The 15,290-nt window shown below is 35.4% G+C and overlaps 1 protein-coding gene across 4 annotated transcripts in view; it reads right to left on the bottom strand.

Annotated features, from left to right (window-relative positions):
• Positions 1-244: 244 nt before the first annotated feature.
• KAT2B (lysine acetyltransferase 2B) overlaps positions 245-15,290 on the bottom strand; it is a 42,202-nt gene continuing 27,156 nt past the window's right edge. For all 4 annotated transcript variants that reach the window (XM_046937645.1, XM_015281803.4, XM_046937647.1 and 1 more), the window contains exons 10-18: positions 13,797-14,005; positions 11,380-11,506; positions 7,779-7,889; positions 6,893-7,036; positions 5,094-5,208; positions 4,253-4,289; positions 3,942-4,005; positions 3,760-3,844; positions 245-2,238 (exon numbers count right to left, since the gene is read on the bottom strand). In XM_046937645.1, coding sequence (XP_046793601.1) covers positions 2,045-2,238; positions 3,760-3,844; positions 3,942-4,005; positions 4,253-4,289; positions 5,094-5,208; positions 6,893-7,036; positions 7,779-7,889; positions 11,380-11,506; positions 13,797-14,005 — 1,086 coding nt within the window. In that variant the 3' untranslated portion in view covers positions 245-2,044. The remainder of the gene's footprint in view (positions 2,239-3,759; positions 3,845-3,941; positions 4,006-4,252; positions 4,290-5,093; positions 5,209-6,892; positions 7,037-7,778; positions 7,890-11,379; positions 11,507-13,796; positions 14,006-15,290) is intronic.

The following is a 15,290-nucleotide window of genomic DNA, read 5'->3' as shown; positions in this document are numbered from 1 at the left end:
TTAGCAAATGGGAAGCTGGGAATAGGTGGAATGCTTGGAACCTTCACCTCTTGCTTCTTTCTCAGCTCAGTTTTGTGTATGCTGTAGTGAATTAAATGCTCCTGATGAACTTTTTTGAATAGTCTCTTTCAAGTGCACGTGGAAAATGCATTGACTGCTTTCATACAGATTCATGGTACTCAGTTGTGAAATTGTGTGTATATTTGCAATGCAGGAAATAAATAATGAAAAAGAAGAGACCAAGTAAGATTTTGTACATATATAATTTAAAACTATTCTGTACCAATACAATATATTAATTTTACAAATGTAAAATTCATCAGCTGTTAAAGCATTTGCAAAACCACATATTCTACTGTAACTTTATTGCACAGTATCTATGAAAATATTAATTCTTAAATTAGAAAACAAATGTTTCAATATAGAAGAGACAATCTGATTGAAATACAATAAGAAAATCTACTCTGAAAATAACAAAATTTCACAGGATACTAAGCTTACAGGTGCACCTGTAGGCCCAACCTACAAAACCGGATCATAGCATCTGGCACTGGCTAGTAAAAAAAAAATAATAAAACAAAACAAAATTCTTTGTACCTTAGTTATAGATCCAAATGTAGCTCAGACTAATCTCATGTGAAACACTGTGGCAATTCTAGTGTTAACGTTTTGAATAGAATACCTTGTATATACCACATCTGCTATCAGACAGTTCCTGACATCTACTTGCTGAACTGCTTTAACATTGCACAGGTATTTTGCAGGAATATATTCCTTGATGCAGCATTGGGTGGGGTTTTTTTTTTTTCAGCTTTATAACTACTGAACATTACCAGTGTATCACCTGTAAATATAAAACACTAAGAATGAGAGTTAAATTTATTTTTCACAAAAAGCATTATAGTTACAAACTCTAATTAGAAAATGTCAAGTGATGACTTTTTGGCCTGTACTATCTCAATTAGGAAGTTAGAAGTACCTCTTAAATGTAGTGTAGGCAGCAAAATATATATATTATGTGCTCAATTTGAAGATATGCTAACATGAGTTGCAGAATGTTAATATGCTCCTGGGTCTAAATAATCACAGTTAATAAGTATTTACAGTAAAGCTTGGTAGAAAATTCAGTTTACCACAGAAGCGAGTATATAAGATTGAAGCTGAAATACACTGATTTTTTGTGTACAATAGCCTTGTCTCTGCTGAATAACCTGAAGAGTTTGAGTGAAGAGTATTAAATGGGGTGGATCATGAAGTGTATCAAAACCTTAATGTCATTAAGCCAATTAAAATTAAATATAGTGTAACTAAATTGTAGCCTTTTAAGATATTTTGAGTACTTATGTCCTGCATAAGTCATTATGACATTACGTATGTAGTCAGATTTATTCTTTTTTAATTATTTCTTGTAAGAGTGGTTATGAGATTACAATTTGCAGGTTAAATTTTTATAAAAAAAAAAAAAAGAATAGAAAAGCTTGCATCTATCAAATGTCGTAGGCAGTTCTTTTTTGGAACTGGCTGTTCTCTCCCAGCTTCTCAACTAGCTGAATGTTTCTTTTAAAAAATAATATATTATAAAAAGATTCTACAATGAAATAAGTGTCTCAGACATTCCCTCCTTTTGTTCTCCAGTACTGTGTTTTCTTTTTAATGGAGAAAAATCATAAAGCTTTTCAAATAGTTACTGCATTAGGTAAGCTATAACATTCATTGTCTGGGAATTTTCTTCATACTCCCAAACAAGCGCAACTTCCCGTATTTTGTAGTTTTTCTGAGGCTGGGAAGGTAACGATGAACACACGGTAGTGGGAACACAAAGAAAATCAGTAATTAAATACATTATAAAGCATTTTAATAAAATAATTTTTGTAACTTCATTATAATACATGTTTGCAAAACTGAAATGGTTTTTAAAAGTGCTAATTGTTAAACAGAAGTTTTTCAAAACCTTATAGTCCCACAGCTCAGATATATAATGGCTTCCCCTGCCCATAAAGTAGGCACACTGATTGGTTTGGTTGTTTAAAAAAAAAAAAAAGTGTCACTTGTCAATCAATCCAGCTTCTTTAATTTTTGTATAGAAGAATTTCTCCAGTATATTGGCACATTTGTAGTATTCACTCTCGGGGGGGTTGTACTCTCTGCAATTTGTAAAGACTCGTTGCAAGTCTGCCATGAATAATTTCTTAGACACGTAGTACCTATTCTTGAGTCGTTCACTCATTGTTTTGAGATCTGTACAGGAAAAAAATAGATTAACAGTGTTTGATTCAAACAGTATCTTATGCAATATCCCTTCATGCTGATGTGCCACTTGACATAAAATGGTGAAGCTACAGTTTGCCTTATTTCTAATTGCATTAGTCTAAGGCCTATTCCATTTTACAGTTTCAACAAGACCAGGTGAGCCCCTGGAACTAAGCAATATTTTACTGTAAGAACAATTTTGTGTAGAGTTTATTTTTAATTCTTCAAAACTTATTCTTGTCTGTTCTTACACTTGTCTTGAGTTTCCTGTGGGTGTGAAGTGTCCCTAACTCTCCTCTAAATGCTCTGTTTGGCAAAGCTGTTGCGAGCTCTGCTGGAGAAGACCTGAGGAGTATACAAGTAAAGAGTTATGATGATATCATGCAATGCATGTTAACTTAAAATCCTTATTTATTTCTGTATGAGCACAGAAGAGAACAGGCATCAGAAAAGCAGAGAAAGAAAACTCTGCCGAGGTATGGTGCTCAGCGTTCTTTTTCTTCACTGCTAGAAAATACATTTGTGTCAGGGACTGAGGAAGCTGGCTGCTATTTTAATAAGTACACAAATTGGTACAGTCTATACAAAGCAACATGAACGCTGTTCCTCTAAAAGGAGTGATAGTAGCCTGCAATGAACTTGTATTTCATTCTCTAACAACATTAAAAGAGACAGAAGTCAGAAAGATGGAGGTGAGCATTGCATAAACAATGAAGGAATACCAGGATTCACTTTTAAATCTGCTGCAATAGTGATCAAAACAAGCATCTATTTATTATTTATCTATTTAGAACAGCACTGAATTATTACAGAAGCTACACGACAGCAGTCAAAAGTGGAGAAAAATATTATCAGTTTTTGTGTACTTTCCTTTGCAAATCATCCCACATAAACAATAGCTGCATGGGAAAAAAAAAAAAACAGCTCTGGCATGTCTAAAACACAAAGATAAAAGTTACAAGAAATGATCCATAGTGCAGTTGAATAAAATTTTTCCTAAATATAAATTGAAGCAAGAAAGCCTTTTTTTAAGGGTTAAATTGAAAACTTTTGCACTACTGATGAAGTCTTCTCTATGGGATTTAGAAAGTTTAAATCTAGTTTTCAAAGCAATTTGAACAGGTGTTCTTGAAAGTTTGCCATCAGACCTTTAAGCGTAGCAGTAGGAACTGCAATGACCAGTTACTACACAAAAACATATTCATACAACTCCCATAAACCAGCTAAATACCAGAGGATTCGAGATGACTGCATCTTTTAAGAGCTTCACAGTGATCTCTAAGGGCATACTGAGATTTCACAGGTGTACCTCATAAACACTTCAGAAAGATCACAGACTAGTCAAATTTCAAATGACAGTTTCATACTCTTAGCACTTCAGAGCTGCAAGTTATCCAACTGTAAATAATGTATCTTTTAACATAAAACAATCAGATTACAATTTGACTGTTATGCCTCTAGCTATAAAGATTTTTAAACACTATACTTAGAAAATGTTAATGGCATTACCCATGGGAAACCTTATAACTTCATAATATCCAGGAGCTTCTGTTCTCTTCACAGGTTCCATGAAGGGCCAAGCGCTTTGATGGCTCTTTGGTAAAGAAAAAAGTAAGGTATCTAATATGGAAACTCTATATTAGAAATTTTTAAAAAATCTTTATAGAAGGAAAGCTAGAACTAGCACTCACCTTCACCTGCTGCAGGATGGTTTTTAATGTGCTGTAAAGTTGATCTGGATCCTTGGGCTCTTTACTTGAAAGAAAATATTAATACAAAAAGATTAGTTTGAATCCCAGATCTTCATTCCAGTAAAGTGCATCTTACTTAAATGCAAGTCCTAAAATTCAAGCAAAATAAAAACAAAACTCTTAAGAACGCATCCCTAGCAGATTCTTTATCTGTTTTGCAGTGAATGGAAGGAAATCTCAAATGACATTATTGAAAAACTTTTCTCAAAGGAATCTCAAATGCATTTCATTCTTCTCTGTGCAGCACTTACCCTCTTTCTTTTCCGCTTGGTTTCCAGCCGGTTTCTCCTGTACACCAACAGCATGAGAGATTACATGAGAACTACAGTAGGTCAAAACATTAACTGAGTTATGGCAGCTCTAAAAATATAAGCAATTTCAGCACTGTCATAGCAAAATAGGTTAGTTTTCATAAAAGCTACTCCTAATAAGAAACGCAAAACCTAACTTTCAACCCCATTCAATTTTCTGCATGGCCCTCCAGACTGCTGAAAAGATTCTAAAATATTATTTTGTGATACACCCCTTTGTAGAAGTAATTCAATACATATTTTACCATGTCCTTTGTAAAGAAAAGGATGGAAAGGTTGTTCTATTTGATTCCCTAAGGAAATAGAATAAACTGCAGAAAAACAGTGCTGAGCAAATAAAATAAATAAATAAAGGGTTTTTTTGTTTGTTTGTTTGTTTTAAAGATACTTAGATGCTCTGAATCTATTTTGTCCTGTTCTAAGTCCATGTAAGTCCACGTTTAGCACAGAATTCAACCTTTATTCAGGAGTGCAGTGCATCAGTGGTGACATTGAAATTGCTGACTGTGCTGTGATATAAATCAAAGATGGATCTGATGTAAATCTAATTAAACACATGTACACAAAAGAGCATCAGCCTTTTGTGTATCATCCTTGAGGATGTACTGAAGACATCAACTGTAATGGAAATGCAATAATCTTCATTGGAATCAAATTAACAGAGGAAAAATCAATTGCATATTAGTAAAAAATAAATAAGTGATTGTATTAGTATTTATACTCTCAGACATTTCTTGGGTTGTTCTGCTTCTGTTCTACATCAAAAGAGGTTGATACATACTAATTCCAGGGATGCTTTCTATAGGAATCTGTCGTACTCCATCTTTGAAGCAAGAAAGGCCAGGATAAACTTTTCGAATCTGAGCTTGTTTCCTTTCTATAAGCTTTTTAATAATCTGTAATAGAGCAGCAGAGAAAACAAAAAGAGTTGATGTTCTCCAAAGTAACAAAGAAGATTAATGCAAAACAGCAATGAGCAAAAAAGCACTCATACCCTGATCCTATGGTCCTTACAAACAGAAGCAGGTAACAGAGGAAAGATACCTGGCCAAGCACTAATTCTGTAGATGAGTCTATTAAGTCTCTCAGATATCTACTTAGGTACAGATCTGGAGAAAAAAAGTCTTAGCTCACTGATGACAGCCTGCAAAGCCCTGGGGCAGGTGGCAGATGTAGGGGAGGAAATTTCCTGAAGGTTGCTGGGGAACTGCCTCTAACACCAATAGCTGGTCCTTGTGAACTATTTCCACACATCCTGGTCAGAAATTTCAAGACACATTTGTTCTCATATTGAAGTATTTTAGAAGAATCTGGAGGTTTCAAAGCCTGCACGTAAATGCAGAATTTGGTTAGATAATAGTCAGAGATGTTCTTACTGAAGATTTTACCTTTAGGAAGTCAAAGTTGATGCTACTCTTCAGAACCTATATTCTACTCATAAATGACAAAACAAGGCTTCCCCAGCCCAGATGGTTTGAGCCTATAACTGTATTACTACTATTAGGCATGTTTAAGAGAAACAACTGTAGCAAACTACAAGAGATAAGTGTTATGTGCCCACCCCAACAACATCCCATCCATGAAGAAATGATGGGTCCAAAAGAACATTGGAATCTGAAGAGTAACCCAAACAAACACGTATAAGAGGTAAAAATAACTATTTGTGCTATATGGACTTTAGTTATCAAAACCTTCCCAGTAAGTTAAGAAATTTTTTACTGAAATCATAGAATATCCGAGTTGAAAAGGACCTCTTCACAGCACTATCTAAAAATCAAACCCTATGTCTGAGAGCATTGCCCAAACACTTCTTGAATTCTAACAGCTTAGGGCTGTAACCACTGCCCTGGGGAGCCAGTTCCAGTGGTTGACCACCACTGGTGGGGAACCTTTTCCTGATATCCAGTGTAATTTTCCCCTGATGCAGCTTCATGCTATTCCCTTGGTCACCATAGAGAAGAGATAAGCATACTAAATGCATAAACCTCAGATTCTTTCTTTCTTTTCACCAGCACAGGCAAAATAGCTCTACTGGAAGAAAAATGATTGTTCCACAAAGAAGCATTATAACAAAATTAGAAGTGATGAGATTAGACTATCCTTGGAAGAATAAAGTTAACCTTGTAATTTCTATTTCTTTAAATGTCTAGGAAAGTATCTAAACACAACTGGAAATGTCTTTATTATTTTGCTTATAAATTGTTATTATATTGAAAACTATGATTCACTAACATTAACTTCAAAAAGGGACAACAAGGAATTTAAGAAAACCCAGTCTAGATTTATATTTTAAAACATTAAAATCTTTAATATATATTAATGAATCAACTAAGTTATTAAATGCAGTTATTAAATCAAAATATCAGTAGGTTTTTTTTTAATGCTTAAACTGCAGAAGAATGGCACTGAGACTTGAAAAAAAAATTACTTAAATGAAAAAAAAAACACGTCAATGTTTAAAGCATCAAATAAAATGAGAGAAAACCTGATACTAATTGAACTATTTCTAAACAGCATTCCTAGATGGCTTCTGACCATCTAAACAGATAACAATATTCAGTGTTTCATTTCAGCTTTTACCTCCTTTTGTTTTTTAATGATGACTGAAAATTCTGTGTAGGGAATCCTTGGATTTAATTCACATCCCATTAACGTGGCACCCTCATAATCCTTGATGTAGCCAACGTATTTTGCTTTTGGTACTTTAATATCTTTGGAAAAGCCCTGAAAAAGAAATAAATTAAAGTTGCCATTATGCTATTTTCTTTTTATGTATTTTCAAATGAAAGAGCTATGATAATTTAGAACCAAATTGTAATTTTCTCTATATATGTGAACATATATACCGATATACTGCAGTATTCATATAGTTAAAAAAAACAAAGTGAAAAACAAGCACAAAAAAATCAGTGTAAGACTCTCACTTGGGCTCTATTTCATTCTTACATTGCAGTGGTTTCTATAAAACCTTGGTAAAAAACAAGAAGCCAACCAGGACATCCGCCTCACCATTTACAGTCAAAGGCTTCAGTCTTACCTGGATACTGAGCAATTTCAAATTTGGGAAAGGATATTTCAGAGGTGAAAAGGAGTCTGTCCGCATAGGTCTTATAGCAGAATCACAAGCTTACAATTCATTCATTCTGAATGTGTAAAGAACAAACTCAGTGTTGTACATTTAATCATAGAATAAATGGGAGTGCAAGGGTCTTGTGGAGGTCATCAGATCAGGCTGTTCGGTGCACTGTCAAGTCTTGAAGACTTCCAAGGACAGAGAAGTTCTACAACCTCTTTGGGCAACATTTTCCATTTCAGGTCCCTTACAGTATAAAAAGTAAAAATAAAACTCCTTATGTCTAGTTGCAAATTCACACTATGCATATCTAACTACTCTACTATGTCTATTCAGTTCGATCACTTCTAGAAGTAAACTTCTTGCACCAAGTAATTTCTTACAGTGACTTACTTGTTTTTTGAAGTAGCCAATAGCATATTCATCTGCGTACGTAAGAAAGTTGAGAATGTTGTGTTTGATGTGGTACTCCTTCAAATGGTTCATTAGGTGAGTTCCGTAACCCTGCGTGAAATGTAGGAGAAAAAAGACATTTGGAAGCCTTTGGAGACTGCAAACGTTAGAAACTGTGAACCAAGATTTATTACAAACTGGTTTACAAAATGTTTTTGTAAAGTGTTTCCTCTAGATCCTGTTTTAAACATTGTGTCATAAATAACTTAGTGAGGTTTACTCCAGACCTAATAGTTTTCAGCCTTGCATGCATTTCTTTGTGACCTAGCAGGGAACACAAAATATTGTAGCTTCTGATGCCTGACAGAATTTTAATCTAGGAGAGCCCCAAACCCATTATCTCTCTAGGGGTAAATAATAGAACTATAGAATCACAGAATGGCCTGGGTTGAAAAGGACCATAATGATCATCTAGTTTCAACCATCCTGCCATCGGCAGGGTCACCAACCACTAGACCAGGATGCCCAGAGCCACATCCAGCCTGGCCTTGAATGCCTCCAGGGACGGGGCATCCACAACCTCCTTGGGCAACCTGTTCCAGTGTGTCACCACCCTCTGAATGAAAAACTTCCTCCTAATATCTAACCTAAACCTCCCATGTCTCAGTTTAAGACCATTCCCCCTTGTCCTATCACTATCCACTCTCGTAAACAGTTGTTTGCTCTCCTGTTTATATGCTCCCTTCAAGTACTGGAAGGCCACAATGAGGTCTGCCTGGAGCCTTCTCTTCTCCAAGCTAAATAAGCTCAGTTCCCTCAACCTTTCTTCATAGTAAAGTGTGCCTCAAAAGGTGTACATTGTCTTGAAAGGTGTAATCCAACATGCAAACAATTTTTTCTTCTTTTAAGTTACCATCTACAAATAGAAACAAAATTACATATATTGCAAAAATAAGGCATCCTTTCTTTATCACATCACTTAAAATCTGCAAGACTGCCACACCAACTCCTTCTAGAGAAAACCATTCTGCCACTCTTTTACTGAGTTCTGTGTATCTGCAGTGGAAACAGCCTCTTCCTCAAAGATTCCATCTTTGATCATGGGGCATAAAAGGAAATAGTGAAATAGTTATTACCACAGTAAGTAGCATAAAAATAAATAGCTATGCCCTCTGACTGTACACAGGAATAATTTTCATTTTCATTCAACCCCAAAGTAAACAAAAGTTTCCATTTATTCTCACTTCCAAGTGAGCTATTGTCTTCCCCTTCTGCTGTGAGACAAAAAGTGTAAAAGACAGGAAATCCCATAACAATGTGTTGTTCCTCCATATGTTCAAATTTTAATGTCATGGAGAATAACTGGATATTTTCACAAATGTACATAGAATGTTTTTGAATATTGTTCTTGAAAGCTGGGGAAAATTTTATTTATGTAACGAGGAAATGTACATTAGAAAATACATAATTATGACTGAAAATTTAATAGCCTCAAACATGAAAACATCCAGATAAAAGCAAGTTAGGTAATTGCTGAAATTCGAAACACAACACAGTGATACACTAGTAGTGAAAATGTAGTGACAGACATTCTTGAAAAATGTACCACTCTAGGCACTAAATTAGTGCATTTATCTTTCGTTTCCTGATATTGTTCGGAGCATCTGTTATTCAGACCTCATATTCAAAATGAAGATATTGTGTATGTAAAAATAAATATTTCTGAATTTGAGGAAGCTCTTAGAGCAGAACAGTCATTTGCTAAAGCGGCAGACATTGTGCACAGCATTAATTACAGAGCGGTTTTACAACTGATGGCAAGTTAAGTGCCATAGCATTTCTTAGAACTCAGAAGTGCTCAAAATAACGAAGAGATAATTGTAAATTTCATAACTCAGCGGAGGACAGAAAGCCTCATAAATTTTAAAGAAAAATGTTTTAAATAAGTGCAAGAAGTACACAAGCCACCCAAGCTTTTCACTTCCCTTCTCATCAACAGGGTGCAAGAAACAGTGTGTGAGACATTTTACTTACAACTTGAAACGTTGCAATTCATTCCAGTAATCCCAAAGCAGCTAATCTCTAACACTAATTGTCATCTTTTTGTCTCTAAGAAATTCCAGAAATTATGATGACAATTAGCTCAAATATTTTTAGTTGATTTATTATTTTTATAACCTTCTCAGGATTTATTTTCTCACAAATGCTTGCCAAAGTCCAACAATACTAAAGAGAAACAAAGTCACATACAATACAATTTAAAATAATTTTAAAACATAGAATCAGTCTATCTCAAAACCAAATTAACTTTTAAAGATCACACACAGAACAGTATCCATATTTCTTACTCCAGCCTCAAACTGAATTAAAACATGTTTATTTTTCCCAAGAGTTTGTAGTGATAACCTTGTGTGAACATTTGTTTTTTCTCACTTATCTGCTGCTAGGGGTCATCTTACTTAGAAAGGAATGTGGGAAGGCCAAAATTAAGAAATAGTCAACTGAACTCCTCAAACACTGAGGCACCCAAAGGGTAACAGAAGAAATTGTGCCTTATGTGTGCATTTACGACCTAGGTAGGCACTGTGAGGAGTCAGATTTTTGCTCCATTACATTCGGACAGGTTAACCCTTGAGAACCACAATAAATATTTGGTAGCTTAACTCCTGTAGCACATTTGAATGCTTGAGTTTAATTAAAACACCTTTTTTGAATTACTTAAGCATAGAATAAACATACCTACAGCATGCTCTGTTACTGTTCATATAAAACACTTTCAGTACTTTTTTATATACTACTGTGTCCATGGAAATGTTAATCTTATGAATTCAAAGAGTCTCATAAATTCAAATATAATTCAAGTACTAAAAGTTGTCACAGGCTTTCACACAGTTTCTGCTTGTTCATCTGCTAGAAACTCTAAATTAAACCACATCTCAGCTTTAACAATTTCAACTGAAAAACATATAGCTACAGCACCATCTAAAGGCAAAATCCTGAACCAAATACTCCCAGTTAGATTTACCTGTAATCCGGGCGAAGGAGAGCAGAATCTCCTGTATATTTGTAGTACTTTACATTCTCCCAACATTACAGCTCAACACTGAGAACATTTTGTAAACTAGACTCAAAAGTAAGTATGCAAAATCGTGTATGCTTATTTGGAGTCGTAAAACTATACCTAATTTATTTGATATACCTCATTTTCATTGAAGCTGTGCAACATCACAAAGTGATTGATCATAAATTACAAACACATGCAAGCCATACTTATTTCAGCCAACTGTGAGGTGTTATGCCCACTGAACGGCAGTTGATGAAGAAGGTGAATAATCCAAGAATGGAAGAAAAATTACTATTATTTTTGTGTTGAGGAATGTGTCTTTTTTTCTTAGAAAATAGTCCTACTATTATTCTGATGACTTTAAATCTGCACAATTATTTAGGTTTTCTATGGTACATTCAGAATCACTGTTTCTTTCAAATTCAATTTCTGTTTGGTAGCTCAATATATTCAAAGCGACAACAAAATTAGGAGTATACACGGTGGTAAATGGAATTCATATGCATTTAATAAACTCTAGTGGAGAGATAATTTTACCTTGACTTGCTCATTGGAAGTCACAGCACAGAAAACGATCTCTGTAAATCCTTGGGAAGGGAACATTCGGAAGCAGATACCACCAATAACACGACCATCTTTTATTAATGCAAGAGTCTTGTGTTTCCTGAGTAGACAAAAATAACATTCATTTTAATTCACGTACATAGTACATAATGTGCCATTACTTTCCTTTTTTCAGAAACTTGATTCACTACTTTCCATGGTGCCACTGCAATTGTACATGCCTCTGTTAAGATATCTGTTTGTATCTACTGAAGAGTTTCTGTCTTAACATCATGCTTTGAATTTACCATAAAATTCATCATTATGCAGCACGTCCTAGCCTTGGCAAGTACTCCTACGTACTAGAGTACTCCTATTAATAAGAGTTATATTGCTTTTGTTGACTATATTACTAACAGTTGTGCCATTGCATAGTTCTCAGAATGATCTCAGTCTGCCTAAATTAGAGATTAATGGAGTTACAGGACAGCAAGTCCTTTCTAAGGGATTCCTATTTCCTTGCATGTACTCTGAATAGCTATGCTATCAGTTTCCAACACAGTTGATCAAGCAGTAAATGATATTTCATATTTCTAATTCCTAGTGGAATGGAGAATAAATATCCATTTCTGTTGCACTTACACTGACTGCCAGGAAAGATAAAGCAAGGTGCAATCTGAACTCTCACATCAAGGACCAAGAATTTTAGTATCATTCTCAAGGTCTGGAAAGATTTACACTGCAGCTGTTCTCTAGCTTATTCAGTACACAGTATAATATAAATTGTATAAACAATACTTTAAATTCAGAGAAGGTATCTTTGGTGTGAAGGAGAGTTGGTGCCAAGAAAGAACCTCTTCCAAAAAAGGTCAGTCTGAAAAGTAGTTGTATTTTAAATGTCACTGTTGAAGTAGAATTTATATATTGTACATATTCTTTTTTTTTTCTTTCTTTTAGTGGTTTTTATTTGTAGAATAACAGCAGTGTGTAGTAGCTTGCGTTTTTATTTTGTTTCTTCATGTTTGAGTTGTTGAAAAAAGATTTAGTAAGGATGACCACTTTGGAAAAAGAATAAAATAGATCATAATTATATTAGCGGCTGAAAAGTCTTTGAAAGAGAACAGTTAGACTCCACTATTTCCTACTGTATGAGGTTTGTGTCTACCCACTACGGTTGGACACTAGTCTCCAACTAGTGTCCCTGGACATCATGGCAGATACTGGGTTTTTCACCTGTACAGGCTATTTGTTTTGCTTCCTTTGGGTCAACTGTTCAAAAACGGCGCCTGATATCAGGTGGCTGATATCACTGGTGGTGGAGGTAGGCTCTACCACTAACCAGGCTGAGTAGCTGTCTAGATCAAACAGAGCTCCTTTCATGGTCTCTACTGACATGTAGCAAAGAGCCTTACAAGCACACTCCAATGTGAAGTGCTGCAGTCAGCATAGTAGGCCCCTAGGTCCTCACTGGACATGGGTTTTTCACAGGCAGAAATTTGGGGAAAACACATTGGTTAGAAGTAGACTGTAGGAAGTGCAACAGTGAAAGAATAGACACTTCTGGGGAAAAGGTAAAGAAAATGTCAGGGCTACAAATAGCCTTAATGTATTGATCAAAAAGAAGATTGATACCTGACAACCTTGAAACCGTAAAGGTTTGAAATCAAAAGCAAAAGAGTGTTGTAAACAGAAGAAAAACATCCATGTAATAAAACAGCTAAGCAGAAGATAAAAATCAGAATGGGCAGAGCTTAAATATCTATGAACCTACAGAAAAAACCCTTTTTTCCTGCTTAAACACAATTCATCAGTTCACTAGGGTGGATGAAGGACAACATGCAACCTGTGGATGCTGCTACAGCCAATATATCTCTTTCCAAGAGTCTGTGGTGTAGATTTGTACCTAAAGCAAAGAAGGAAATGTGCACAGATAAAGAGAAAAGCAATGTACTTGTGTGAGGAGTGATTCTAAGCATTCTCCCTATGTTGACTTAAATGCTGTTCTTCATAAATTTCACAAGTTCTTCTCACTGAAAAGCCTTCAGTCTCTGCTTCCGTTTGGTTTACAAACTCCAAAAACAGAGGATGGAGCAGTCTGCAAGTTAGTATAGGCCCAGAGACCACTAATGAACACCATAATTATTTTCTGATTTTTGATTGTAACATTCATAAGAATAACATATGTAGGAACTTCATTAATTCAGCATTCATTTATTCAGCCATGAAAAAACTATTTAGTTGCCAGTAGGATTGGACAAGAGTCACAGTGCCTGGAAGAGGTGGTAAAAAGGGTAGCAGGGGCAGAGTTCCCCTCTATAGTATCTGGGCTGGCCCATTCTATAATCACCGCCTGCAACAAGCACCATGCTCTCTCCATCTCACTCATGAAAATCCTTTCCAACCGTACTCACGGATCAAAAACCAAGCGTGTGATGTACTCCTTTGGCATTCGAGGGAGCTGATGGGAAAACACGTTCTGCAAACCAACCAGCCACATCATGATCTTCTTGTTTGGTTTCTGGTTCAGGGAGTTCCCAACCACGTGGAATTCAATCACCCCCCTGCGCTCCTCCAGTCTTGCTGCCTCATCCCGAGCTGAATGTGCTGAGAGGAAGTTGGTCTGTATGAAAGAGGAACACAATCACATTGTGTATATTTCATATCCTCTGATGGAACAACTTTAAGAAGCAAACCCTGCTCTTTTCCCAAGCCATCTTTTATACAAAGATTGAGCTGTCGATGATTATCCTTTCTTTTTTTTTTTTTTAAGCAGAAATGACAACATCAAATAAGCAGATATAAAATCTATGCTACAACACACAGAGGCATATTCAAGCTTCTTTTCAAGATTTTGTAGTAACAGAGACATTTATATCTCAGCAAGTTCCAAAACACGCCAGGGGACAGCACTCATCCTGTTGAAGTCCATGTCACTACGTCTTCACATTTTCTTTAGCTTGGACAGAAACAGTAATGGATTTGCCTACACATATTGCAAACCAGAGACTTTAATGGTTTCGGGGGCATAGGTTTATCTTTTCATTTTAGTAGTGCTTTCCACTACCCACATCACTATCATAAAAGAAAAAAAAAATTCTTAATTCCTACTGTTTTTGTCGTTATACATCTAGCAACTGCATATGTATATTTGCACAGAGATGAAATTCATACAGACGATTTAACTTTTCTCAAGATCCTTTTACAATGCCAAAAAGATTCCTGCATGTACATACTGTTTACTTTTTTAAAAGAAGTTTGGCTGCTGAGTTTCTAGTCACTGCCAGCCCCAACATCCAGACTGTAAATATGCAAAGCCATCAGTCACAGTATATATATTGAGCAAGAAATGTAGGTGGTTCCAAACCTTCAGCACTCTAGCTAAATCTTGGCAAACAAGAGCTGCTTGCAAAACATAGCCTGGCAAAGAGAACAGAAGGAGGAAAAGCCAGCCAAAAAAAAAGTGTGCAATTCTGCAATTCTGTTTGTTTTTCTCTTCCAGGAGAAAAAAAAAAAGAGCAACTGTGGAAGAAGGAGCAACTAAGTGTTTAGATCAGCTTTTCTGCACTAGACAGAAGATTTAAGTTTGGGTCTTCCATCCTTCTGCAGGACTTGAACATATTTTGTCTTGTCTGACATGATGTATCTATGATTAACAATAAAAAGTGTACTCTGGAATCATCCTGCTAAAAAAGTACATTACAAAATAACCCCAAAGCTTCTTCTTCACTATTATAGTTTCAAATCTCTTTGCAAGCAGTAAACAAAGCATTAAAAAATTTTAGAACTATTCTTCATTTTAATGCTGCATTTCACCAATAGTGTTTGCTTACCTAAAAATACCCTTCTAAAGACTGTATGTTTCTTACTGAGAGCATAGCATGTTTTGTGGACTCTTGTCTTACTCA

Source organism: Gallus gallus, chromosome 2 (assembly GCF_016699485.2).
Source record: "Gallus gallus isolate bGalGal1 chromosome 2, bGalGal1.mat.broiler.GRCg7b, whole genome shotgun sequence".
Taxonomy (NCBI): Eukaryota; Metazoa; Chordata; class Aves; order Galliformes; family Phasianidae; genus Gallus; species Gallus gallus.
This window is presented reverse-complemented; position numbering and strand designations above follow the sequence as displayed.